The 26,021-nt window shown below is 43.9% G+C and overlaps 1 protein-coding gene across 1 annotated transcript in view; it reads right to left on the bottom strand.

Annotated features, from left to right (window-relative positions):
- The window catches only part of LOC132711491 (L-amino-acid oxidase-like), a 39,471-nt gene extending 13,892 nt beyond the window's left edge, over positions 1-25,579 (bottom strand). The window contains exons 1-4 of the mRNA XM_087883871.1: positions 25,552-25,579; positions 13,460-13,674; positions 3,711-3,823; positions 2,136-2,337 (exon numbers count right to left, since the gene is read on the bottom strand). Of these exons, the coding sequence (XP_087739997.1) occupies positions 2,136-2,337; positions 3,711-3,823; positions 13,460-13,674; positions 25,552-25,564 (543 nt within the window). The 5' untranslated portion in view covers positions 25,565-25,579. The remainder of the gene's footprint in view (positions 1-2,135; positions 2,338-3,710; positions 3,824-13,459; positions 13,675-25,551) is intronic.
- Positions 25,580-26,021: the final 442 nt, after the last annotated feature.

The following is a 26,021-nucleotide window of genomic DNA, read 5'->3' as shown; positions in this document are numbered from 1 at the left end:
GCACTTTCACTAATAAGTTTCATTTTCACGCCCTCAGGCGCCATTTTTTCCCATTTTAAACGGAGTTAAAGTTCAGTACTTGCATTTTTTTGTTCTCCTGATTTTGCTCTGCCAGCATCCAAATTCAAAATTTAATCCTTAAAATTGCCTTGCTGGTGTGGTCACGATGCCTCGTTCTGCATAAAGCAGACTCATCCCGGATCCGGAGCACTGAAGGGCTTTCAGGGAGCTCTCACCCTGCAAACCCCAGGCTTAAAAGAAAAAACCTGGGGGTCTAGGGGAGCTCTACTCAGACCCTTCTGCTCTTCTCTCCCCCTTTTCCCCAGGGAGAGAGTTTCGAGCCGCTAGACAGCTGATTTTCGCTGTTCTAGCGGCTAACGGAATCACGGGGCTGGAGCTCCCGAAGGAGCGTCCATTGGCGTTCGCGGAGCCATCGGAAGTCCCAGATTGTATTGGCGTTGAGTGGCCGACCCCCTAACCTTTCTCTGTGAGTCTTGGAGATTGGTATGGCCAGCAGTTGCAGAAACATTCTGATCAGAAAAGGGAGATGAGTCTAGGAATTGCCTTTTTAATTGCTCCGAATGGCAATTAAATATTGCTCAGGGAGTATTTAGGATGCCATAAGCCTTCATATGGTAAGTGGGGTTGTATTTTCAAGAGACACCCAGGGCTAATGTTAAAAAACAGATAGATGGAGTCTGATACTATCATTTCAGACTAACGCATTTTATTAAAAGACATAAATCCATCAGATGCACGGAGTGGTTAGACCAGAGTTTCCCAACCTTTACAACCTTAAGAGGTGTAGAAATCAAGGTGTTGGTTACCACCTTTAAAGCGCTTCATGGCTTAGGACCTGGTTATCTACAGGACCACATTCTGCCACCGATTGCCTCCCACCGACCAATACGCTCCCACAGAGAGGGGCTCCTCAGGGTCCCGTCAGCCAAACAGTGTAGGCTGGCAACCCCCAGGGGGAGAGCCTTCTCTGTGGGGGCCTTGGCTCTATGGAATGAACTGACCCCGGACATACGAAGGATCCCTGACCTCCGTGCCTTCCGTCGCGCTCTGAAGACCCTATTATTCCAGCAAGCTGGACTGACAGGATAAAGGTTTTTAAATTGGGTTTTGATAGGGGTTTTAAAATGATTTTAGTTGGATGTTTTAAATTTGGCCAAATGATTTAATTATTTTAATAAGCTTTTATTTTTTGTTGTACATTGTTTTTATCATGGCTGTCCACCGCCCTGAGTCCTTCGAGAGAAGGGCGGTATACAAATATAATAATAATAATAAAAAAAAATCCGAGGTGCTAAGGCCTTAGCATCTGAATGCCATTTTTCTTAGTCCCACATTTGAAAGCTGGTTTTTAGGAATTACTCTGAAATAAAATGGTTTATTCCTAAACAAGGATCTCTCAGAGCTTTCTTAAGCAAGATTTATTAAAAGAATGTAGTATTGATACATGCATTCTAGCAAGTATAACATTTTTTAAAATAAGAACCAATTTATTATTTTATTAGTAGTAATTTTACTTATTGTTCTGTTTATATACCACCTTTATTTTTGTACAGCTCAAGACAGTGTATTTAATGCTCACTCCTATTTTCCCACAACAACCTTGTGAAATGGGTTGGGTTAAGAGAGAGGGGTTGGCTGGGCCAAAATCAAGCAGACGGGCTATTCCTTCCTTGACTTTAGTTTATGCATTTTAAGTGAAATAAACAGCCCAGGATAATTCTTTCCTAGCAATAAACCTAGAGAAGCCAAAACAAGACCAGGTAAACTTCATCAAAGAAGAAACAATAGCCCAATCAAGGAACTATCAAGGAAGAAACCACATCCCAACCATGATTTGTCTGGTAACAAAGCACCTGCAGGAAAACAATCAAGAATTCAACAGCTATCATTTTGTCAAGATGGGAACCCTCCCTGCACATTAAAAAACAGGCAGAACCTCAATCACCCCATTATGGCCTTCATTTTGGCTTTTTTGACTGTACCGTCAGGACAGCTCTGGATGATAGAGAAACAAGTTTTGGAGAATGCTTTTGGTATCTTTTGTCTATGTATGCTTGAAACAAGCCATTGCATAAATTTCCTGATTAAAGATAAATTTTACGACTTATCTGAACCTTTTTGAGGGACTCTCGATATAGCTGTGAAGCAGATTTGCCTTCTTCTGAGGGCTTCACAGGATATTTCAAGACGCTGGGGTCTTTTTTGACTTCCCATACTCTCTTCCTGATGTTTTTAATAAAATACCAGGCATTCTCATTTTCCTGAAAAAATTCGTTCAACCGGAGACCAAACTTTCTGATATATTCCCGGATAATTCTGGGGAGAGGAAAGGAGAAAACAGTGAAAATAAAAATAAAAATAGAATGATGTATAGTTCTGTGCACTGAAAAGTATCCGATTATCAGGAAAATTAACATGGAAATGTGAAGGTGAAATAATTGTTCTGGCATTATTTCTGGAGTATACACTATTGAAACAGCAAAGTCTACGCTGGCTGGGGCATGTCATGAGAATGGCTGATGGTCAGATTCCGAAAGATCTCCTGTATGGAGAATTAGTGCAGGGAAAGCGCCTCAGAGGGAGACCACAGCTGCGATATAAGGATATCTGCAAGAGGGACCTAAAGCCCCTGGGAATGGACATTAACAACTGGGAAACCTTGACCTCCGATCATTCAGCTTAGAGGCTAAAGACGCAGCATGGCCTTCTCCAATTCGAAGAGACACTTGTTCGGCAGGCTGAGGCAAAGAGGCAGTCCCGGAACCAACGAAATCTGGGGGCTGGGCAGGGGACAGAATGTATCTGCCCTCAGTGTGGAAGGGATCGCCACTCTCGAATTGGCCTTTTTAGTCACACTAGGTGCTGTTTTAGGACCTCTTTCCAGAGCATGATACCATAGTCTCTTGAGACTGAAGGATGCCAATGATAATGATTTCTGGAGTATCACTGTCTCTCTTTCACTTTGCTTTACATATAGAAAGAAAAACTGCACACATTTAGCCAGAATTTCCAGTTTCAACACAACTTTTTCCCTCCGTAAAAAAGAGCTACCAATTGAGAAGAGGGGAAGAAAACAGCACAGAAAAACAACAACAACTCTCAAATTGCTTGATAAACTCTTACAAGTCATTTGTCTTACCAAAATCATTCGGGCTTATTTTTCTCCCATGAATAGATACTTGGAAGAGAGATAAGATCAAACAGAATGATTCCAATCCAAATTAAACTTGTTTTATTTTCAATTATTTGCCCTGGCTTTTAGGATGCTTTATTTTGACTTCCCTGTGGAGCCTACAGTCTTAGGATTTCCTAGTAGTCTGCCATCTAAGTACTAAGCAATATCAGTTTGGGCCTGCTTAGCTTTTTGAAAGCCAAGCTAGATATTTCCAGCTAATTTGTCCTCTTAATTCTGAAGGAAATTAGCTTAACCAACCCTGTGAATGCTCCAGCAGCAATACTCCATTCCATGCCTCATCACATTTATCCTGTTCACTCAGTATAAATTGCTGTGGGCTCTGTTGCCAAGTTTTAAATGGCTAACGAACTACCCTTACAAATATGTGGAATTTAATGCTGGATTCCCAGAATCTAAAATAGCAATGTTGTTTTGGGATATACCTCCACGACCCTCCCGTCTTCTTGGTATGCAAAGAGAAGAGATAAGTAAACATGATCATCTCACATCTCACCTATGTCTCTCAGGGAGACGCATGGGTCCCAGATTGACATACCAGCCTTCTCTGTCATTTCGATAAGTGGTCACTCGTCCTCCCACACGTTCACTAGCTTCAAGAACCGTCACCTGGAGGCAAATAGGAAAGACATGGCATCATTTTGACAATTGTTTCTTATTAAAACTTCTCTGCTCGGCTGCTTTGTGACTTATTTTGGGGAGACTTTTCTTCGTAGCATTATTGATTTGGCTTTGAGATGTCAGTATTGTATGGCTGTTGGCACCTCTTCCCTTCCCTAAGGTTCCTTACCACAAGTTTACATTTTTCTACAGTACCTGCCAGTGGTGGGTTTCAATTTTTTTTACTACCGGTTCTGTGGGTGTGGCTTTGTGGGTGTGGCATGGCTTGGTGGGCGTGGCAGGGCAAGGATATTGTAAAATCTCCATTTCTTCCTGATCAGCTGGGACTTGGGTGGCAGAGCATAGATTGGGGCGGGGCCAGTCAGAATTTCTACTACCGGTTCTCTGAACTACTCAAAATTTCTGCTGCCGGTTCTCCAGAACTGGTCAGAACCTGCTGAAACCCACCTCTGGTACCTGCTGTTCTCAACATTTGACATCTTTCCCTTCTGACACCCAGAGACCTTTCTCACTATGTTCTTTGAGGCACCTTCCCCCAATAGAGTCCCAGCAGTTCAAATAGCAGAACCGCAATGTTGAAATGTGTTACGCTTGACGATTATTGGAAGTTCTATCACATTGGATTTGCTTTCCACCCTTATTTTGTGCAGGGAACATTTTGTGTGAAATAGTTTAGTTAGTTTAGTTTATTTGATTTGTATACCGCCCTACTCCCGAAGGACTCAGGGCAGTGAACAGCCAAGCAATAAAATACATAAATACACAAAATTTAAAACCAGATAAAATCAAATTAAATCATTTTGGCCCAGACAGATTAAAACACCCCAATAATTTAAAAACAGATTAAAATTTACATATTAAAAGAGGGAGGAGATTAGGCCAAGCCCGCTTGATGGAATAAAAAGGTCTTCACAGCGCGGCGGAAGGTGCGCAGATCTGGGATCCTCCATATCTCTGGGGGGAGCTCATTCCAGACGGTAGGTGCCCCCACAGAGAAGGCTCTTCCCCTAGGGGCCGCCAGCCGACACTGTTTGGCTGACAGCACCCAGAGGAGTCCCTCTCTATGAGAGCGTACTGGCCGGTGGGAGGCTATTGGTGGTAGTAGGCGGTCCCGTAGCATTTCATCTTCAGATATCTCACTTGAATGTGTCTTAGAATCTAAGGAGATCTATTCTTTGCAATCAGGAGGACTTTTTCTTTTCTTTGTCTTCATTGTTTTAATCTTTTAAACTTTAGTCACCTTTTCTTTGTTTATTGAAAAGTATTCTAAACAGCATGATGACAGTTGCAGTAATTGTGCAATAGAAACTGAGTTTCGTCCTCCTGTGAAACTCATAGCCCCATATCAAGATAGATCTCTGCAGCCACAAAAACAGGTTCTATGCTAAAGCCTCAAATTCAGTCACAAGATTCTACTCTTTGTTGTGGTCAGATCACTTTCTGGTCAAAATGTATTATCCTGCATCTCTGCTAGGTAGGATGACCTATTTGAATGGTCTATGTCCATCTCAGTGTCTAATGGATCTACAGCAGGAGTCTCCATCCTTGGTGTTAGATCAGGCGCAGGGAAAGAAGACGCGACCAGCGATGGTCCATTCAGCACTTCATTTCAGCTCAGAATAGACTGGCGGTTGCGCTGCGGAGCCCTCTTATATAGCGCTCCGGCAAGCGGACCGCCCAATGACAGCAGTTTATATTTCCCGCCGGTGGATTAGCCAATCCCCGACGGATGTCCTTATAAGGACATAACACCCCTCCCCTCCTAGTTCGTAATCTGTCCATCAATGTTAATAAATGTTACATAGTCGCGCAGGTAGACGGGACACCTGACAGTTCTATTTGACCTGCGCAGTCCCATTTGAGGTTCACCGCCTACCAGTGCAGGCGGGGCTCCTGTTTCCTCCGGTTCCCGCCCAGGAGCCCTCCGGAGCTCGGCCGTCGAGTGTGCGGGCCCTGTCCCAGCACCTCCGGCTGCATCTGTCATCTCTCTTCGCTGGTGTCGCCGTACTCCTCCCTGTCCTGACTCTTGGGTGCCTTTATGCCGGACATCGCTGCCGATCGGTGGGGGGCAACTGATACCTGGTAAGTCCATGGTTACTTCTCTTTCCTGGGTGGCTTGTGCTGCTGGGGGGTCTGGTTGGGTCCCCGGTTCCTGTCGCCATTGATGTTGTTGGCGATATTGTTGTCGTTGTTGTTGTTGCAGTTGTTGACTCTGCCCCCGTGTGTCTGGTTGGTGTGGCCGGAAGCTGACCCCGCCAGGGGGTCGTCCGCCTACCTTATCGGGCCGGTGTAGGCCTACCTCGCCGGGGTGGTGGAGGCCCTCCTCGCCGGGATGGTGCTGGCCGACCTCATTGGGGCGTTGTTGGTGGCCTGCCCTTCCCATGCGTTTCTGGGCTACCTCGCTGGGGGGGTGGCGGTCCCCCTCGCCAGGGTGGTGCAGGCCTATCTCGTCAGGGTGTTGTAGACCTACCTCAATGAGGTGTTGTAGGCCTACCTCATTGGGGTGTTGTAGGCCTACCTTGCCCGGCTGGTTTCGCTCCGCTTCCCTCCACCTTTTCCGGAGCTGGTCGATGTGACGTCTTCCGACCTGTCCGTCTTCCAGCTCCACTCTGTAGGACTTTGGGCCAGTGATGCTCTCAATCTTCCCCTTCAGCCATTTCGGAAACCTGTGGAAATTGAGTGCGAATACCGGATCCCCTATGGTGAAGGTGCGCGGCGGCCGGCTGGCATTTGGTGGCACCTCTGGGCTGTACTGGGGGTGCAGTCGGTCCAGGGGTGACCTCAGTCTTCTGCCCATCAACAGCTCCGCTGGGCTCTTGTGTGTGGTGGCGTGATGTGCTGGGTAAGGAGAAATTGGTCGATTCTCTCCTGCCAGTCGCCGGTGCCTCCTTGGTGAGTCTCACCATTCTTTCCGCCTGCCCGTTCCCAGCCGGTCTGTAGGGTGCTATCAGGGCATGACAGATGCCCAGACCTGCCAGGAACGCCTCCATGGGCTTGGATGTGAGTTGGGGCCCATTGTCGGAAACCAGCACATCCGGTAGCCCGTGGGTTGCAAATAGTTTCTGGAGCGCCCTGGTCGCTGCCTCTGTTGTGGTGGATGCCATGGGAATCACCTCCAGCTACTTCGAGAAGGCGTCCACCACGATGAGGAGGTGTTTCCCATCCATTGGACCTGCAAAGTCAATATGTATTCTCGACTATGGGCTGCTCGGTGTCTACCACTCTGTTGACTGGGTACGAGGTGGCACTGACTGGACTTCTTGGCACGGGTCGCATCTGGTAACCCATTCCTCAATGTCTTTATCAAGGGTTGGCCACCAAACGTAGCTTCGTGCCAACCCCTTCATCCTCACTATGCCCGGGTGACCGCTGTGGACAGTTTCTAGAGTCTTTCATTGCAGGGTGCGGGGAATCACAACTCTGTCACCCCAGAGGAGGCAGCCTTTCATGGTGGCGAGCTCTTGCTGCTTCCTGGCAAATGGGCTGAACTCTTCTGCCAACTTCCCCGTGGGCCAACCCCGCAGAACCCACGATAGTACCTGTTTGAGGGTCTTGTCCTTCAGGGTCTGCGTTGCCACGTCTGTTGATGATACCGGGCAAGCCAGGTCATTCTCAATGTGGAAAAGTCCAAGTGTGGGGGCTGGGTCTTCCACCGGCTCGTTGGCTGGGCATCTGCTCAGGGCATCCGCATTTCCTATGGTTATGCCGGGTCTGTGAATCAATGTATATGAATACCCGGCTACGGGTTGGGGGTGGGGGGCACTGTTTTGTGGTGGTTCTCCTCCTACTTCTCTGACCAGTCGCAATCTGTGTTGGCAGGGGGGCAGCGGTCGACCCCGAGGTGCCTTGTTCGTGGGGTGCCGCAAGGGTCGGTCCTCTCGCCCCTTCTGTTCAACATTTATGTAAAGCCGCTGGGTGAGATCATCCATGGCTTTGGGGTGGAGTTCCATCAGTACGCTGATGACGCTCAGCTGTACATCTCCACCCCAGGCCACCCCAGGCCACCCCAACGATGCCCTTGAAGTGATGTCCCGGTGCCTGGAGGCTGTGCGGGCCTGGATGGGGAGAAACAGGCTCCGACTCAACCCATCCAAGACCGAGTGGCTGTGGCTTCCGGCGTCCCGATATAGCCAGCTGGTGCCATCGCTGGTAATTGGGGGCGAATCATTGGCCCCCACGGAAAGGGCTTGCAACTTGGGCGTCCTCCTGGATACATGGCTGTCTTTAGAAGAGCATATGACGGCCGTGGCCAGGGGGACTTTTTATCAGGTCCGCCTGATACGCCAGTTGCGTCCCTTTCTAGATTGGGACTCCCTACGCACGGTCACTCAGGCACTCGTCACTTCCCGCCTGGACTACTGCAATGCTCTCTACATGGGGCTCCCCTTGGGGTGCACCCAGAGGCTCCAGTTGGTCCAGAATGCGGCCGCATGGGGGATTATGGGAGCGACGGGGCGCTCCCATGTGACACCTCTCCTGCACGAGCTCCACTGGCTTCCTGTGGTCTTCCGGGTGCGCTTCAAGGTGTTGGTGACCACCTTTAAAGCTCTCCATGGCTTAGGGCCGGAGTATCTATGAGACCGCCTTCTGCCGCCAATAGCCTCCCACCGGCCAGTTCGCTCGCACAGAGATGGCCTCCACACGGTGCTGTCAGCCAGACAATGTCAGCTGGCGACCCCCAGGGGGAGAGCCTTCTCTGTGGCGGCACCTGCCCTCTGGAACAACCTACCCCCAGAGATACGCACGATACCAGACCTCCGGACTTTTCATCGGGCCCTGAAAACACATCTATTTCATCTAGCCGGGCTGGCTTGATCCCATCCTTGCGGTTTTAATTTGTAATTGGTTTTAACTGGATTGTTTTAAATTGATGGCCAAAATTATTTAATGTCTTTTAAATTGCTTTTAAATTTTGTATGTTATGTTTTACCATTGCTGTTCACCGCCCTGAGTCCTGTTGGAGAAGGGCGGTATACAAATAAAATAAAATAAATAAATAAATAAAGATTGCCCAGCGCGTCATCCTGGGGGACATATAAACCGGGGTTGGTTTATCGCCCCCCAGTAGCCCCAACAGCGGTTTGTGATCCGTGATGACTGTGAAATTCCTGCCGTAGAGGTACTCATGGAAGCGCTTGATGCCCACGACGATGGCCAAGGCTTCCTTATCCAGCTGGCTGTAATTCCGTTCTGTGCTGGACATTGTCTTTGAAAAGTAAGCAATGGGCGCTTCTGTTTCATTGGGGAGTTGATGGCTGAGGACTGCTCCGACTCCGTAGGGTGATGCGTTGCAGGTCAGGCAGAGTGGAAGCGTCTCATGATATTGTATGAGCACGCTGTCTGAAGAGAGCAGTCCTTTGATGGCCTTGAATGCCGCTTCTTCTTCCTTCTCCCATTTCCAGGGTGTCACTTTCCCCAATAGGCGATGGAGTGGCTCAACAGCTGTGGCTTTCTGTTTCAAAAAGACACTGTAAAAATTCAGCTGTCCTAAGAAAGCCTGAAGCTCTGCTTTATTTTTGGGGGCTGGAGCTTCGTGGATAGCCTTTACTTTGATTTTGGTGGGGTGGATGCCAGTTCCATCAATGAGATAGCCCAGGAACTCGACCTCCTGGACTCCAATGATGCACTTACCTCTCCTGACTCTTAAACCCTTCTCTTTGAAGCGTTGCAGAACAAACCTCAGACGCTCAAGTAGTTGGGTTTTAGAGTGCCCGGAGATTAAGACATCATCGAAGTACGGCACCATCCCTGGAATGCCTTGGAGAAGGCGTTCCATCATGGATTGAAAAATTCCTGGGGCTGCGCTGACTCCAAATTGGAGGCGGTTGCATTTAAATGCGCCCCTGTGGGTGACAATGGTTTGTGCCTCTGCAGTTTTTTCATCTACTGCCAGTTGCTGGTAAGCCTGGGCCAGGTCCAGTTTTGCAAATATAGTCCTACTCCCGAGTGAATGCAACAGATGTTGCACCACTGGAACTGGGTATGCGCTCTGCTGTAAGGCCTTATTTATTGAACATTTATAGTCAGCGCAGATGCGCACAGATCCATCATGATTCATTGGGGTCACAATGGGGGTCTCCCATGTCGCATGATCGATTGGTTCCAAAATGCCTTGGGCAATCAGCTTATCTAGCTGAGCATCTACCTTGGGCCTCAAGGCAAACGGAACTCTGCGGGGTTTAAGCCTAATTGGTGTAATTGATTTATCTAAATTGAAGGATATGGGCTTCCCCACAAATTTCCCCAGCTTACCATCGAAGATTTCCTTGAACTCTTCGATGATGTTGTCGAGTTCGTCTTTCCGAATCTGGTGAATCCCTCCAATTGTGAGCCCTAGAGGCTTGAACCACTCCACTCCTAGCAGGTTCGGGCAGCTGTGCTCCACGATGGTGATGGGCAGGCTGCCATGGAAGTGGTTGTAGGAGACTTGTAGGCAGGCCCTTCCTAAGACTCCGATGGGATTCTCTCCAAAATCGACGAACTTCAAGCACAGAGGTTTCAGCTCCCTCTTACTGATGTCAGGTTTCAGGCGCTTTAATTGTTGCCAGTCCATGATGGAGTAGATCGAGCCCAAGTCTACCTCCATTGAACATGGCGACCCCTCCACGTGGACGGTCACGTGGAACTTGGGTCTCCCATGCTGCATGATCGATCAGTTCCAATATGCCCTGGGCAATTAATTTGTCCAGTTGGGCATCTACTTTGGGCCGCAAGGCGAATGGAACCCTGTGAGGCTTGAGCCTAATTGGTGTAATTGCCTTATCTAAATTGAAGGAAATGGGCTTCCCCAAATATTTACCCAGTTTACCATCGAAGACTTCCTTGAACTCTTCGATGAGTTTGTCGAGTTCGTCCTGGCAGATTTGGTGAATCCCTGTAATTGAGAGCCCTAATGGCTTGAACCACTCCATTCCCAAGAGGTTCGGGCGGCTGTGCTCGACGATGGTGATGGGAAGGTCGCCCTGGAAGTTGTGGTATGTGATCTAGAGTGATGTTCTCCCAAGGACTCCAATCGGATTTCCGCCGAAGTTGACCAGCCTCGACCGTAGAGGTTTCAGGTCCTTTTTACTGAAGCCTGGCTTGAGACGCTTCAGCTGCTGCCAGTCCATGATGGAGTAGATTGATCCTGAATCTACCTCCATGGAGCATGGTGTCCCCTCTACGTGCACCGTCAGGCGGCACTTGGTGGTACTGTTGTCGTTGGTGTGGGCAATGGTCGTCTGATGGACTGCTCTGTTCCTGGTGCCATCACTTTCCTCTTGTCTGGGCAGGAAAGAGGACTCTCTAGATGATCTTTGGTAACTTTTGGGATTTTCGCGGGAATGGTGACTGGACAGTTCTGGGGCTGGCTCCTTGGCTCTGCATGCTTCTGCGATGTGGCCCCTCTTCAGGCAACGTTTGCAGGTCGCATCTCTCCATTGGCAGTTGGCCCTTGCGTGGTCCCCTCTGCAGCTGCCGCAGCATTCCCCCTGGTCGCCATTTTGTGCGGCTTCCCGCCTCGGGGGTCTGGAGACCTTGTGGACGGCCATTTCCTCTTCTGACCCGGATCCAGCGGTGGATTCGTCGGTAGAAGTTTGGGGTGCCCTTTGGATTTTGTGGACCGCTTTAGCTTTCATCATCGCGGCTGCTGCTTTCTCCGACGTCTCAGCAGCTGTGGCTTCCTCTAGTACGTCCTTAAGCGGTATCTTTTTTCTGCTTAAGAACTTCTTCCGGAGAGTCATGTCCCTCATGCCAAAAACAATGCGGTCTCTGATGGCATTGTCTACATTGTCGAAGTCGCAGTTGGCTGCGATTTGGCATAGGGTGGCCACGAAGTCTTTGATTGACACTCCTTCCAGTTGGTTCCTCTGTTGGAAGGTGAAACGGTTAGCGATGCTGTTGGGGCATAGTGGTCTTGTAGCACCTCTTGGAGATCGGCCCACGACATTTCTTCGATGTCCCTTGGGGCCACGAGGTCGATGGCCATTTCCAGGACTTTGGAACCGCAGTGGGCCAGGAAGAGGGCTCTTCTGCGGTCATCATTTAGGTCCTGGAAGTTGCCCCTCAGGAAACTGGCGAAACCGGATCATGTAGGATCTCCATTTTTCCTCCCCCGGGTTGAAGGGAGCTAGTGAGACTAGTGATGCTTGCGGTGTTGCCGTGCTTCGGTGGCTTCGGCTTCAGTGACTTCAGCTCAGTGCTTAGCTCTTCGGTCAGCTGGCGGTGTGCCACGAGGTTCGTCGCTGTGGTTCTTTGTGTCCTTCGTCGCCAGTGTTAGATCAGGCACAGGGAAAGAAGATGCGACCAGCGATGGTCCATTCAGCACTTTATTTCAGCTCAGAATAGACTGGCGGCTGCGCTGCTGGAGCCCTCTTATATAGTGCTCCGGCAAGCGGACCGCCCAATGACAGCAGTTTATATTTCCCGCCAGTGGATTATCCAATCCCCGATGGATGTCCTTATAAGGACATAACACTTGGCAACTTTAAGCCTGGCGGACTTCAACTCCCAGAATTCTTTGCTGGCTGGGGAATTCTGGGAGTTGAAGTCCACCAGGCTTAAAGTTGCCAAGGTTGGAGACCCCGATCTACAGGGTTTCCAGAGGATGTTTGGGGATTATCCTGACAATCAGTTGGACAGCTTGGTCTTACACTTTGTGAATTCCTAGAGATGGGAGGGCAATGGAGAAGATTGCCCCTTCACAGTCTCTCTCCAGTTTCTTAGGCCAAGCAACTCTTTTGTTTTCCAGGTTCCTAAAGGAATGAAGCAACTGAAGACACTCTTAGAGCATAAATAGCACAAAAGTAAAACTAGAGATTACTAAGTGTTTTTGAACCCACACTTGAATCACTGCCACTAAGAACAGCAACTCATTAATACTTCTTTGTGCTTATTGCATTTGGAATTTTCTGATTGATAACCCATTCAGAGTGACCTAACCCCTTATTAAAAAATGTGGTTACAACAGGGCACCTGCAATGGCACATATAAGTTTGCAGGGATTTTTGCAGATAGTTGCTTGATTTTTATTCTTGGATGCCATTTGGACAAGATCAAGGGAAGGCAGCTTTTTGCGTTATGATTTGGGATATATTTGAGCTTGTGGAACTCAAGGAAATGAACTGAGTTCTCTGTAACATAAATTCTTCCATTTCTCAGCTAGATCCAGGACCTTCCTGGCTCTTGTAAGCAGCCAGGTGGGTATATAGGTGGCTGGATTTAGGAGGTAGTCAATGATTTATTGTGGGAAGTTATTATGCCATTGTCTTTAAATAGGGCGGTCGGTTTGAACTTCTCTCCTAAAACAATTCTCTTGACTTGGCTATGTGTGATGACTTTTGCACTGTCTACCACCTTCCCATTGTGAGGAAGGTTGTTGAAAAGGATGAAGATATTAGTTATATAGGATCCTAGAGGAAGTGGATTATCTATATCCCTTTCAGCCGAGGTCTAGACTCAGGATTGTGATAGAAACAGGCTGGTTTGCTCTAAAGTATAATTTCTGGGACCTGGGAGGGGAGAATGCAGCTCTCATAATCCTAGTAGACCTTTCATTGGCTTTTGGTGCCATCATGTTATCCTTCTGGATTACCCAAGAGTTGGGACTAAGAGGCATCATTCTAAAGTAATTCTTCAATGGCTTACCTTATGTCCAGCCCCTGCAAGAACGTAGGCTGCACTAAGCCCAGCCATTCCTGCACCTACAACCACAACATGTTTTGGATTTGATGTCTGTTTCAGACCATTTCTGGCAATCTCTAGAAATTCTTCATAATCATCTTCTTTGAAGCATTCTTCTAGGGGGCTTCTGTCATCTGCACAGCTTCCCAAGGCAGCCAAGAATAGCACTGAGAAAATAACTGGATAAAACACATACAAAAATGGAATATGTATGAGGGTGGCATTTTCCTGGCTTTTCTTACTCTGGATTTATTGCCTCTTGCTCTGTTCATTTGTCCCATTCTTTTATGTGTGTCATTGAACCAACTTCTAACCAGAGTTCTTACACTACATCTAAACCGCAATAAAACAAGCAAAAATGGACACGCAGTCATTCCTTCTGCTTCTCTGGTCACACAAAGGATCTGATAACAAATATGTCCTCTTCATCTTAACTCCTTAACATCTTCTTTTCTTGGCAACAGTGGGAAAGGGGTTACAACTTGAAGGGTTTTTGCTTCTCAATTTAGTCCACTATCCAAGGATTTTCTTGGTGGACTCCTATTCAAATTCTTACTTGCTTAGTTTTTTTAAGATAATCCTTTCAAGTAGCTGTTATAACACTTAAAAAGAAATTAATCTGGCCTGAAAATGCTGCTCAAATAGATGTTAGTGCTTCCCCGGATATGTTTCCATTTGTAGACAACTCCCCTGTCATCTTTTCGGGTTTTTACTGGCAGATAGAAAAGACACGAAGAAAAAAGTGTGCTTCCAAAGTCTTTTCCTTTGTCTTCAGTCATAATATTTCTTAATAATTGGGTTACAGAAACAAAATCCATCCAGATGCTGTAAGACCAGGGATTTGCCTGTGATAGGCTTCTATCTTCCTTATGGAGGAAGGAACCAGGTTAAGGAAGGTTGGCATGGATGCTACATCAGAGAAAAAGTACAATTCCAAATATATACCGGTAGATCTATGTCAGGTTTCTATCACCTAGTACCCTCAGGATGGGTTGGATGGGGTAGAATCAAGATCATGTGAAGTGTTAATACTACTTTATAATGCCTTGGTAAGACCACGCTTGGAATATTGCATCCAGTTTTAGTTGCCATGAGATAAAAAGGATGTTGAGACTCTGGAAAGAGTGCAGAGAAGATCAACAAAGATGATTAGCGGACTGGAAGCCAAAACATATGAAGAACGAGAGCAGGAATTGGATATGTCTACTTTAATGAAAAGAAGGACTAGGGATGATATGATAGCAGTGTGCCAATATCTAAAGAGCTGCCACAAGGAAGAGGGGGTCAATATATTCTCCAACGCATCCAGAGGCAGGACAAGAAACAATGGGTGAAAACTAATCAAGAAGAGAACTAACTTAAAGAGAAATTTCCTGACAGAACAATTAATCTGTGGAACAACTTGCCTCCAAGTCATGGGTGCTCCAACACTGGAGGTTTTTAAAAAGAGTTTGGACAACCATTTGCCTTGAAATGTCATAGGGTTTCCTGCTTGAGCTGGGGGTTGGACTAGAAGACTTCCAAGGTCCCTTCCAATTCTATTATCCTGTTATATCTGTAGGTTTCCTGATTGGCTAGGTCTCATGCTGCTACGCCACTTGGATGATTTCTGATTGGCTACGTCTCATGATGTGCCATTTAGTGTATAATACTTGAAAGTTGATTTGTGGGACAATCCTGATTCCTAGATTTCTGCAAAGATTACAGAATTCAAGACATCGTTCTATTCAACATATTTCTTGCCAAGTGGATATTTGGCTACTCTGACACTCCTCCAGCACTTTCATTCAAACTGCCTATGTATTGATGCTAATTGATTTTGAACACAACTATTTTCTAGCTTTATGCTACCCTTTTTAAGGAGTGATAGTCAGAACGGTACATAATATACCAAGTGTGTTTCCTTCGCAGATATGTCCAGAAGTATTATCATACTGTCAGTTATATTTTCAATTCTTCTCCTAACAAATCCCATACATTCAATTCACCTGGCCTGATATTTTCATTGAGCTGTTAATCAATATCCGTTTTCTGGTTAAACAAAGTTGGGAATATTTGTCTTAAAAAATTTCCTTACACTGAACACTTACTGACATCTCTCAGAAAAGATTCAAAGGCATCTGGATTTTATGTTACCTGCAGACCACATTTATTGATTTAAAGCACTGATATGGATGGTTGTCCAACTCAGAAAGAGTTGAGACTCTGGGAGATGTACAAAAAGCATAAAACACAAAAGAAAACAGCACACATCAAAAACTGAAATAATTAAATGTAGATTGGAACTGAAATATACTACAGGTAGTCCTTGTCAAAGTTATGATAGACAGCAAAAAAGGGACTTATGAGCTGGATTCAAAGTTCCAATATCTGCCTATTTCCATGCCCACATTCTGGGCACTCAGCAACAAACCTGCATTTAGGATCATTTGCAGTGACTGCGATTTACGGTGGTTTTTTTCCTGGAAACTGGCATTTACTTCTGGTTCCTGGAAAAACCAATGCATAGCAAACAATGAGTTTGCATAATGACAGTGGCATTTGCTTAAAGGCCACTGCAAAAAAAGCTGAAAAACCACACTTTATGAATGTCACAATTTATGACCAAAATGGCCAGCTCAATTTCATTTGTAAGCTGAGGACCATCTATATAGCTCTTGGAAATTGGAAATTCTGCTCATCCAGACCCAAAGGTTTGGGGAAAGAGCCAGGTTTTCTCTGCCTTTTTGAAAGCCTGTAGGATTCTCAACCTATTGTCTGGGTGTAAAAAAGATGGCTCTGTTTTAATAAATTGTATCATTAAAGCAGCACAATTACTGATTCAGAACCTAGAACTAAGAAAAAAGTTCCTGACAATTAGAACAATTTGCCTCCAGAAGTTGTGAATGCTCCAACACTGGGAGTTTTTAAGAAGAGATTGGACAATCATTTGTCTGAAATGGTAGGGGGTTTGACTAGAAGACCTCCAAGGTCCTTTCCAACTCTGTTTCTTCTATTCTATTCTATTCTATTCTATTCTATTCTATTCTATTCTATTCTATTCTATTCTATTCTATTCTATTCTTATTCCATTCCATTCCATTCCATTCTAAAATAAGAGGTGCAGCTTTCTAGGACTGCTGATGGCTCCAAATGTTTTTCCAAAGCATCCCAATGTGGAATGCACATTGTTTCCTTGGACATGTTTCCTTCTATGTTCAAAGCAATTCTATCAAAGCGTTCCAAGTTAAAAAATAACTACATTCCTTCTCCATGTTTGTTTCAGTCCTGGGAATTAACCCGTCTCCTCTCCTCCATGAGATGGATGCCTTCTGCATTTTTAAAAAACTCCCTTTATAAGTCTGAAAGTTGAATCATGACAACTGGATTTCTTTTCTTTTTGGTTTGAAGCGTTTTGCTGCTTATGCAGTTAGCTTCTTCAGTCACACACTCACTCCCTTTATAAACAAAGTCAGATGGCATTTGGCCACAAACGCAAAGAAGGTCTTGAACTTTTCCAGAAAATCGCTGCAGGCTCCAACTGATGACCTGACTGTGAACTGAAATGATGACTGTTCCTTCTTGCTGCTGATGCCGATTAACCCAACTGCTTTCTTAAAAGAATTTAATTAGAGGTGCCAGGAATATGCCAGACCTGGGGAAGTTACCTAAAAGCCCTGAGGAAGATAACTTCTATAAAGGGTGGTTATGACTTCTGTTTTCTTCATCTTAGAAACTTTATAATCTGTAATTCTAAATTGCACTCCCCACCCTGTTTCCTCATGTTCTGCTGTCTAAATTCTTTTCCTGACTTTTGACTCTAATCATCACCCATGTTTGGATGCAGTGTCCCTCAACAAAGCACAGAAACATTATCAGAATGTAACTAAAAGATAAAGATTTTTGGGATTTGCAGTTATTCAGTTTCTATTAATTAAGTAGTGCTTAATTATAATTAATAGGGACACGGTGGTTCAGTGACTAAGACGCTGAGCTTGTCGATCGAAAGATCTGCAGTTCAGCGGTTTGAATCCCTAATGCCCCGTAACAGGGTGAGCTCCCGTTACTTGTCCCAGCTTCTGCCAACCTAGCAGTTCGAAAGCATGTAAAAAATGCAAGTAGAAAAATAGGGACCACGTTTGGTGGGAATGTAACAGCGTTTCGTGCGCCTTTGCCATTTAGTCATGCCAGCCACATGACCACGGAGACAACTTCAGACAGTGCTGGCTCTTCGGCTTTGAAACGGAGATGAACACCGCCCCCTAGAGTCGGGAACAACTAGCACATATGTGTGAGGGGAACCTTTATCTTTACCTTTTAATTGTAATTATGTATTTATTTTATTACGTAGCTTATTGTCCTTTTGTTGCATTGACTGCAAGAGTTTGCTTTTGTATAACAATTAGAATTGCCTTACTGAACAAGTTTCTACATTCATAAATAAAATTTAATTAATAGAATTGGAGGGTCCAACTACAAGAAGGCAAATTGTTATATAACAAAATAACCTTTAAAAATCCCATTTAAAACAAGATCCTAATTCAATTCAGTGTTTGAAAAGGATCTGCTTCAGGGATCACTTGATTCCAGCTTTTGGGCACAAAGGACACAGGCAAAAGGCTGAGGGTGAAGAAAAAAGAAAAGGAAAGAGAAAAGAAATTTTAAAAAAAGCAGAATTCCCACTTAAGTAGCTGTCCCTTAGAGGTAATAGCCTCCAGGCATGAAGCTTAGTGGATGTTTTAGGTTGACTTTCACTGAATAATCTACTTAACCGAATAAATCAGTTCTTCAACCTTATGAACTTTAAAATGTGTGGACTTCAACTGCCAGAATTCTCCTACTCCCAGAATTCCAAGCTGGCTGGGGAATTCTGGGAGTTGAACACTTCTTAAAGTTGCCAAGCTTGAGAAATCCTGGAATAGATGCATGGCCAAACTGGAGGACGGATATGTCAATGGCTATGAGTGACCTCAAATGACTATGAATAAATAAAAATAAAATAAATAACATCCTTTAAACTCTATTTACCCTATTAACAGAACTGTAACACTTATGGGTGCATTAAAAGACTTCTTGTAAGACTGGTTTGATTCTTCAACATAAAACTGGAAATGTGGGAAACAGTCTCAAAACAGCAGGTACAACACTGTGCAGATGATTAAATGTTTTCTCTGACGATTGTTTTTCTAGCTCAGCTTGAAGCACCACTCTAAAATTTTGATTCAATTATCTGAAATGTAATTTGTGAACAGGTTGCTGAGCCGTTTTACTTTTAAGTTCTCCCTTGTTCAGTTGATGCTCATCAAAGAATGGCTTTTTCATTGTTTACAGGTAGTCCTCAATTTACAACCACAACTGAGATCAGAATTGCAGTTGTGAGTTGTTGCGGTCATTAAGCGAGACGCCCATGCGACTGCTTTGCTCAACAATTGCATTCCTAAAAGTCTATGGAGATTCCCAGTCATCCAGGTCATGGTTGTCCTGAAGGTGCCTTTTCAGGCACAAGCTGAAAGGACAAGTTGTCCTTTCCCACAAGCTTCTTCAGCAATCTTCCATTCCCCACCATCCACTCCGAGTTGAAGAAGCTTCTTGGATGAGAAGCGAAACGTCTTCAAAGAGAAAACAAGAAAGTCCAGTTGCCTCTTGAAAAAGCACCTTTGGGACAATCTCATTCCTAGCATTTGTAAGTGAGGATGCAAGGGATGCCTTCAGCAGTCTCAGTCAACTGCCATCATCCAGGCCTCAATCTCAGCCCTAGTGCCACCATTGCTTCTAAGGAGCGCTGCCTAATTTTACATATCCACCTATTTTTCTCTTATCGAGGCCACCAAACAGAACAGTCCATGTCCTTAGGGCCTTCTGCAGTCTCAGCCTGCTGCCACTACCCAGGCCCCAACATTAGTCTTAGCATCCCCATCGCCCCTCAGAAATGCCAGCTCGCATTGTTCTCCATTCTCCAAGGCGTCTGACCATTGGGGAATAGCGTGTTTGCCCCCATCACCCAGCGCTCCCAAGAATATGCCACACATAGTTTACCTTCAGGTGTTTTTCTCCTGCTGTTGAGAGGCTCATGTGGCCTATCCAATGCACCAGGCCTCCTTTCCCAAAGCTGCCTTGGAGCCAATTCCAACAGGGCTTTGAAAATCTTCTAAAGCGTCAGATTGGCCTGCATGGGCATCTCAATAGCAGGAGCAAAGTGCCCGGAGTGTCCAGCAGATCAGAGGGCTGGGCGGTGGGGACAATCACATAATTTTCCAAAGCTCATGTGCCTTGGAGAAGGGCATTATTGCCTCTGCTTTATGCTGCCTACCTTCAAGGGCTCAACATTTTATCACACAATGGCAGGGTTGCTGCAAAATTGTAACTCTGGGCAGAATAACAGTTGGAAGGGACCTTAGAGGTTTTCTAGTCCAACCCCCTGCTTAAGAAGGAAATCCTATAACATTTCAGACAAATGGTTGTCCAATGTCATCTTAAAAACCTCCATTGTCAGAGCACCCACAACTTCTGGAGCAAGTCATTCCACTGATTAATTATTCTAACTGTTAGGAAATTTGTCCTTAGTTTTAAGTAGTTCTAGGCAGCATGAGTCATAACTTCCTTTGACCATCACCTTCATAATTTCAAATGGTTACTGAGTAAGTGGAGTTAAGTGGAGGTCATATGTACCACCAAAGACTTTGTGACAAACCTAACTTACTAGTTTTTAGTATGCTCTTCTCTTATTACTACAAATATTAGAAATGTATCAAGGCAAATTGACTGTAACCCATCTCATTAATTTGAATTTGACCACTTGATTAAATGGCAACTGATTTTAAATGATAAAAGGTTATGAAATCTTGAAATCTAATTATGGAATAAATAATAACCTGTGATTTCACATTGTGGTGAACAATTAATAATGACTTCCGCTTGGCTCCTCAAGCTTTGAAGACGCTCTTTTACGAGCGCCCGATCCCCGGTTCCGTAAAAGCCCCAGAACAGACGAAAAACAGCTGTCTGGAGGCTTGGAACCCTCTCCCCGGGCAAAGGGGAGAGAGAAGAGTCGACAGGCGGAGGTAGAGCCCCCCAAGTGCGCTAGGAGAAATCCTGGGGCGCAAAGGGTGTGGGCTCCCTATAGAAGCCTGTCAAGCTGCTCCGGACCAGGGACGACTCCGCCAAAGCGGAGCTAGGAGCTGCGACCAAAATCTGCTGAAAATCAACGGGGGGACTTTTAACATCTTTACTTTGATAGCAGACAGAGCAAATCAGGAGAAAACAAAAAGGAAAACTTGCAAGTAACACTTTAACTCCGTTTTAAAATGCAGAAAATGACGCCTGAGGGCGGGAGGAGGAAACTACCAGGGAAAGTGCTTGTTAAGGCTTGTTAACGTTTGCAACAGTGATACAGCTACTGGATTACACCCTAAGAGAAAGTTTTAAAGTGGAAGCGTCCATGGAAAGAATTTGGTATTGAGGAAAAGAATTTGGTACTGACTTTAACTAAAATCTGGTTTTTATACTGTGTGGAAAAGAGTTGAATTGTTGTCCTGATAGCTGGATGAATACAAAGTGGCTGAAATATGGCTGACAACAGGGCTGGTGAATCAGCAAATTCCCAAGCTGTGACTGTCCAGGCTTTTCAAGAACTTTTAGACTCTTTTACTTCAGCCCTGTTGAATACAATTGAAAGGGCTTTTTCAAAAAACAGCTTGGGAAAATATAAGCAGTTGTTAGAGGGACAGCAGGAAATTATTCAGAGGAATTTGTTTTTGGAAGATCAAGAGATGGACAGGATTATGAGACTGGCTGGCACAGTTGAAACAAAGATTTTGGTGGACTTTCCATTCAAATGACAGAAAAGCAACAAATAGTTTCTTTATTGCAAGCTGACAATCTTTATGGCAACAAATTTTGGCTATATGGACAAAGAAATGGACTGAATGATTATACAAGCAAGAAGAGACGAAATGGGGATTTCAAGTTAGAAAACACGACCTCAAGAAGAGAGCGAGTATTTCAGAAACATCAACCTCAAATCACCATTTTAAAAGTTTCAAAAATAAAATTGGGGGGATTGTTGAAAGAATTTATAAAAAAAAGGATTGGAAAAAATATAGAAAGAAGAGAAGAACAGAAGATTAAGAAAGATATCTTCCTGTGGATTTTGAAATTGGCATCCGGCAAATATGTGTTTTAATGGTATTAAGAGATTTTTAAAATGTTTAACATAAGGTTATATTATTTTAAAAGATATATGAGATAAATTGTATAAGCTTTTAAGATGCCTAACCCTTTGAAGCGAAGAGGATTAATGTTAAATTCAGAATTTTATTGCAAAATGATAATTAGTTTTGGATAGTAAAGGGCTGCTCTCTAAAAAGTTAGAGGTATTAAGACGGTTAATTGAAAATTTGAAAGACATCCTCCTGTAGATTCTGAAATTTATATTTGGTAAATAAGTGTTTCAAAGGTACCAAGAGATTTTTAAAATGCTTAACATAAGACTATATTGTTTTAAAAGATATATGAGATAAAGTGTGTAAGATTTTAAGATGAAAAATTTTTCTTTTTTTTTTTTTCCTTTCTTTTCTCTCTTTGAAGGAAGAGGATTAATGTTAAACTCAGAATTTCACTAGGGAGTAATGTTCAAAAAGAATGATGTTCGAGGGTATAGAAATGGAATTTATTCATGATTTTTACTGTTTGTAAGACTGCTAAAGTATCGGATTATACATCAAGAAAAAAAAAATTTTATAAGCAGGAAGAATGAATTTAATGTAATTGGTTTTGAGAATTTATAAAAGGGAGGTTGATGAATTGGAGCAAGGGAGTTAAAGAACATGTGAGAGTTTTGAACTTTATAATTTGTTAGTTTATTTTAGCATATGTTTGTTAGATGCTATACCCTGTTTTTGCTCTGGAAAGTCAGGGGTGGGGTGGGGAGGGTGGGACAAAGGATGGGGGGGGAAGTGGTGAATAGAGAAATGTTTTAGCAGAAGAAAGTATATTCTATGAGTAGAATACAGGAGTTGCTCAGACACTAAAGTAAGGTGACCAGATTTTAACATTGGTAAAGAGGGACATTGTGGGCGTGGCTTATTTTGTGGGCGTGGCTAGCTGGTCATGTGACTGGGTGGGCGTGGCTAGCTGGTCATGTGACCGGGTGGCCATGGCTATGTCTATAGGGTAAGGTGAACAGATTTTAACATTGGTAAGAAGGACACCATTGTGGGCGTGGCTTATTGTGTGGGCGTGGCTTGGAGGCCATGTGACTGGGTGGGCGTGGCTACCTGGTCATGTGACCGGGTGGCCATGGCTATGTGTATAGGGACTACTCAGAGGGCTGAAAAGTCATTTCTGACAGGTCCTCACACTTTTGACTGGTCCTCACACTTATGACCATCCTCACATTTATGCCCGTGCAGCATTCTTAACAACCATGTCACTCATTTCACAACTGCTTCTCTTCAACATGGTGACAAGATAGGGCAAAAATGTAAAATGTGAGGACAGTCGTAAGTTCGAAGACTGGTCAAAAGTGTGAGGACCAGTCAAAAATAACTTTTTCAGCCCTCTGAGTAGTCCATATGCACAAAAGGACTAACCAGAGAGCTGAAAAAAGTCATTTCTGACAGGTCCTCGCACTTTTGACTGGTCCTCACACTTATGACCATCCTCACATTTATGCCCATGCAGCATTCTTAACAACCATGTCACTCATTTCACAACTGCTTCTCTTCACCATGATGACAAGATAGGGCAAAAATGTAAAATGTGAGGACAGTCATAAGTTCGAGGACTGGTCAAAAGTGTGAGGACCAGTCAAAAATAACTTTTTCAGCCCTCTGAGTAGTCCATATGCATTAAAGGATTACAGCAATAGAGAGGGATGAAGGAATGGAAATTAGAGTAGGAGTGAGGGTAAGAGAGGGAGGAAGAGAGGAGGAGAAGGAGAAAGAAAGAGGAAGTAAGGAGGAGAAAAAGAGGGTGGGGGGAAGAGAAAGTAAGAAGGAAAGAGAAGAGAGAGGTGGTAGGTTTGAGGAGAAACTTTGCTGTACAATAAAAAAGATGAAAGGGAAGAAAGCCAACCCCAAGCAAATATAAAGATATTAAGATAAAGAATGAATTGTTAAACTTTAAAGAATAAAAGAGAACAAATATGAATAAATAGCAATAATTAGAAACACACATACAAACATACAATGTATTTTCTTTGAACAGAATATTTGGCTGGTTCACAAATTTAAACAGCGTTTAGTCATTTCAATTAAATTTACAATTTCTATATTTCCTTTTTGCCATATTTATTCCTCATCTATTTTTTAAAAAAACCAATATTACCCTTCATCCTCATCTCTAATCTTAATCAAATTCAATTTTTCCCTTCTATTCTATATTATACCCCTTCCCATTGTCATCTATTTTTATATCCATCCTCACATTGTTTAATTATGTAATTATGTAATACAGTTGTTTAATACAAATTCAACATTTTAATATAAATCAATTAGTTATAAAACTATCTTTTTTGTATATTAATCAATATGAACATGAATATTCCAATTATTTCCATGCAATCCAATTTCTTACAAATCAATTAATTATATTTACCAATAATAATAAACCAAATAATTTCTCCCATATATTCCTCCGAACCACAACTTAACCATTTCTGCTTTCAACACAATATACAATTAATAGTATCTCAATTATTACAATTCCCTAGTTAAATACAGCTTTTTTTCCTTTGTGTTTTAAAATCTTGAATTCTCCTCCTAAATTTCCCATTGTTTGCAGTTTTTCACCTACCTTTTTTGGGGAGGAAAAATAAAAATAAAAATAAATCTCTCTCTGCCTCATTTTGTCACGCTGCACCAAAGACTCTGGTTTCGGTTTCGTTTCTGAAGCTTAGCTAGGGGGAAAAAAAACTGCTTTACACTGATTGCCTGTAGGGCGGCCCTTTGAAGCCCCGGCAAGAGTTTAAACAGTTTTTTTTTTCTTCTAGCCATCAGCTGGGGCTCAAGAAAAATCGGGACTTTTTTGAAACGCCGCGGGACGCGGGACAAATTGCTCAAAAGCGGGACTGTCCCGCCAAAAGCGGGACGTCTGGTCACCTTACACTAAAGGAGGAAAATATTTCACAGCAAAGAAGTTAGAAAGGAGAGAGGAGGAGGGGGTAGGAAGAGGAGAGGGAGGGTGACGAACGGAAGAAAGGACAGGAGGAAGGGAAGGGAAGGGGACAGGAGTAGGAGTGAAGGCGAGAAGGGGGGAAAAAGAGAGAAGTGGGGGAAAGGGAAAGGAAGTAGGATGAGGTGGGAGAGGAGGCAGGAGAAAGTAGGAGAGAAGAGGAGGGAGGGAAGGGAAAGAAAGGAGGAGAAGAAGGTTTGTTGTGGAATGAGGGGAGAAAGAGAAGAAGAGCAACTCCGAATGTAATTAAAATGTCTTATTTTAATGCTTTCTTTAAGGGAAACATGTATATGTAGGATTTCTTATGTATAAGAAAATGTACAATTTCTATTATGTGGGGAAGGGGAAAGGGTGGGGGGGAGAAAATTGTTTGTATTTCTTATAAAACTTTTCAATAAAATAATAATAATAATAATAATAATAATAATAATAATAATAATAATAATAATAATAATAATTTCACCGTCAGTCAATTGCAAAAGGCAGCTTTGCTCGGAACAGCTGACATCCTGTGACAATACCTCTAACACAGGGGTGTCAAACTCGCAGCCCGCAGTCTGGATGCGTCACGTGCTGGCCCTGCTCCCAGCTGGTTTAGCGAAAGGGGGAAAAGTCCCAATATGTCACATGATGATGCCATGACGACGCAAGTTTGACACCCCTACTCTAACATCATAAAACATTGGTATCTGCCTATCCCAAGTCCTTAGGAAGGACTTGATAAGTGGACAAAAATGCCAAATCCAGTCTGAACATCTGGCTGATTGTGTGATGAACCAGTAATTAAAAATGTCTAATCTAGCCTAAACATTTGCCTGACTATGCTTTGAGCCATAATATATTAAATAATACATTCCATTCAAGCCATAATTCAGTCAGTGAGTCTTAGGCAAAAAGGTACTTACAGAGGACGGTCATCTTGTTGGCTTGGAGACTGTCAATGGCAATGCTTGGAAGAAGATTTACTGATGCTATGTAAAGTGCTCAAAACACTTTGATTCACATGTCGAGAGGATGCATTGGAGAATGCTTTTATACCCTAACCTTCTCGCCTACACTTTTATCCTCCCCTCCCATTCTAATGATACATAAAACAAGGAACAAGGAAATCAGCTCTTTTGGATTTACACCCATGAGGAACACACATGAAAGGAACATATAATAAATTTCAAGTCTTACTTGAAAAACCTCTGCATAAAGATCACAAAAATATAAAAACATTGCAATATAGTTAACTTCTAACCTAGATAATACATGTTTTACAAGAGCTAGCAGCTAAGTTACAGCACTTAAAAATGTCCATCAGTGTGAGCAATAGCATGGTGCAATGTGAAAAATTAAAAAAAAAATCAGATTTACAGTATTCTTTTCTGTC

This window comes from Pantherophis guttatus, chromosome 2, assembly GCF_059756535.1.
Source record: "Pantherophis guttatus breed Tessera chromosome 2, ASM5975653v1, whole genome shotgun sequence".
NCBI lineage: Eukaryota > Metazoa > Chordata > Lepidosauria > Squamata > Colubridae > Pantherophis > Pantherophis guttatus.
This window is presented reverse-complemented; position numbering and strand designations above follow the sequence as displayed.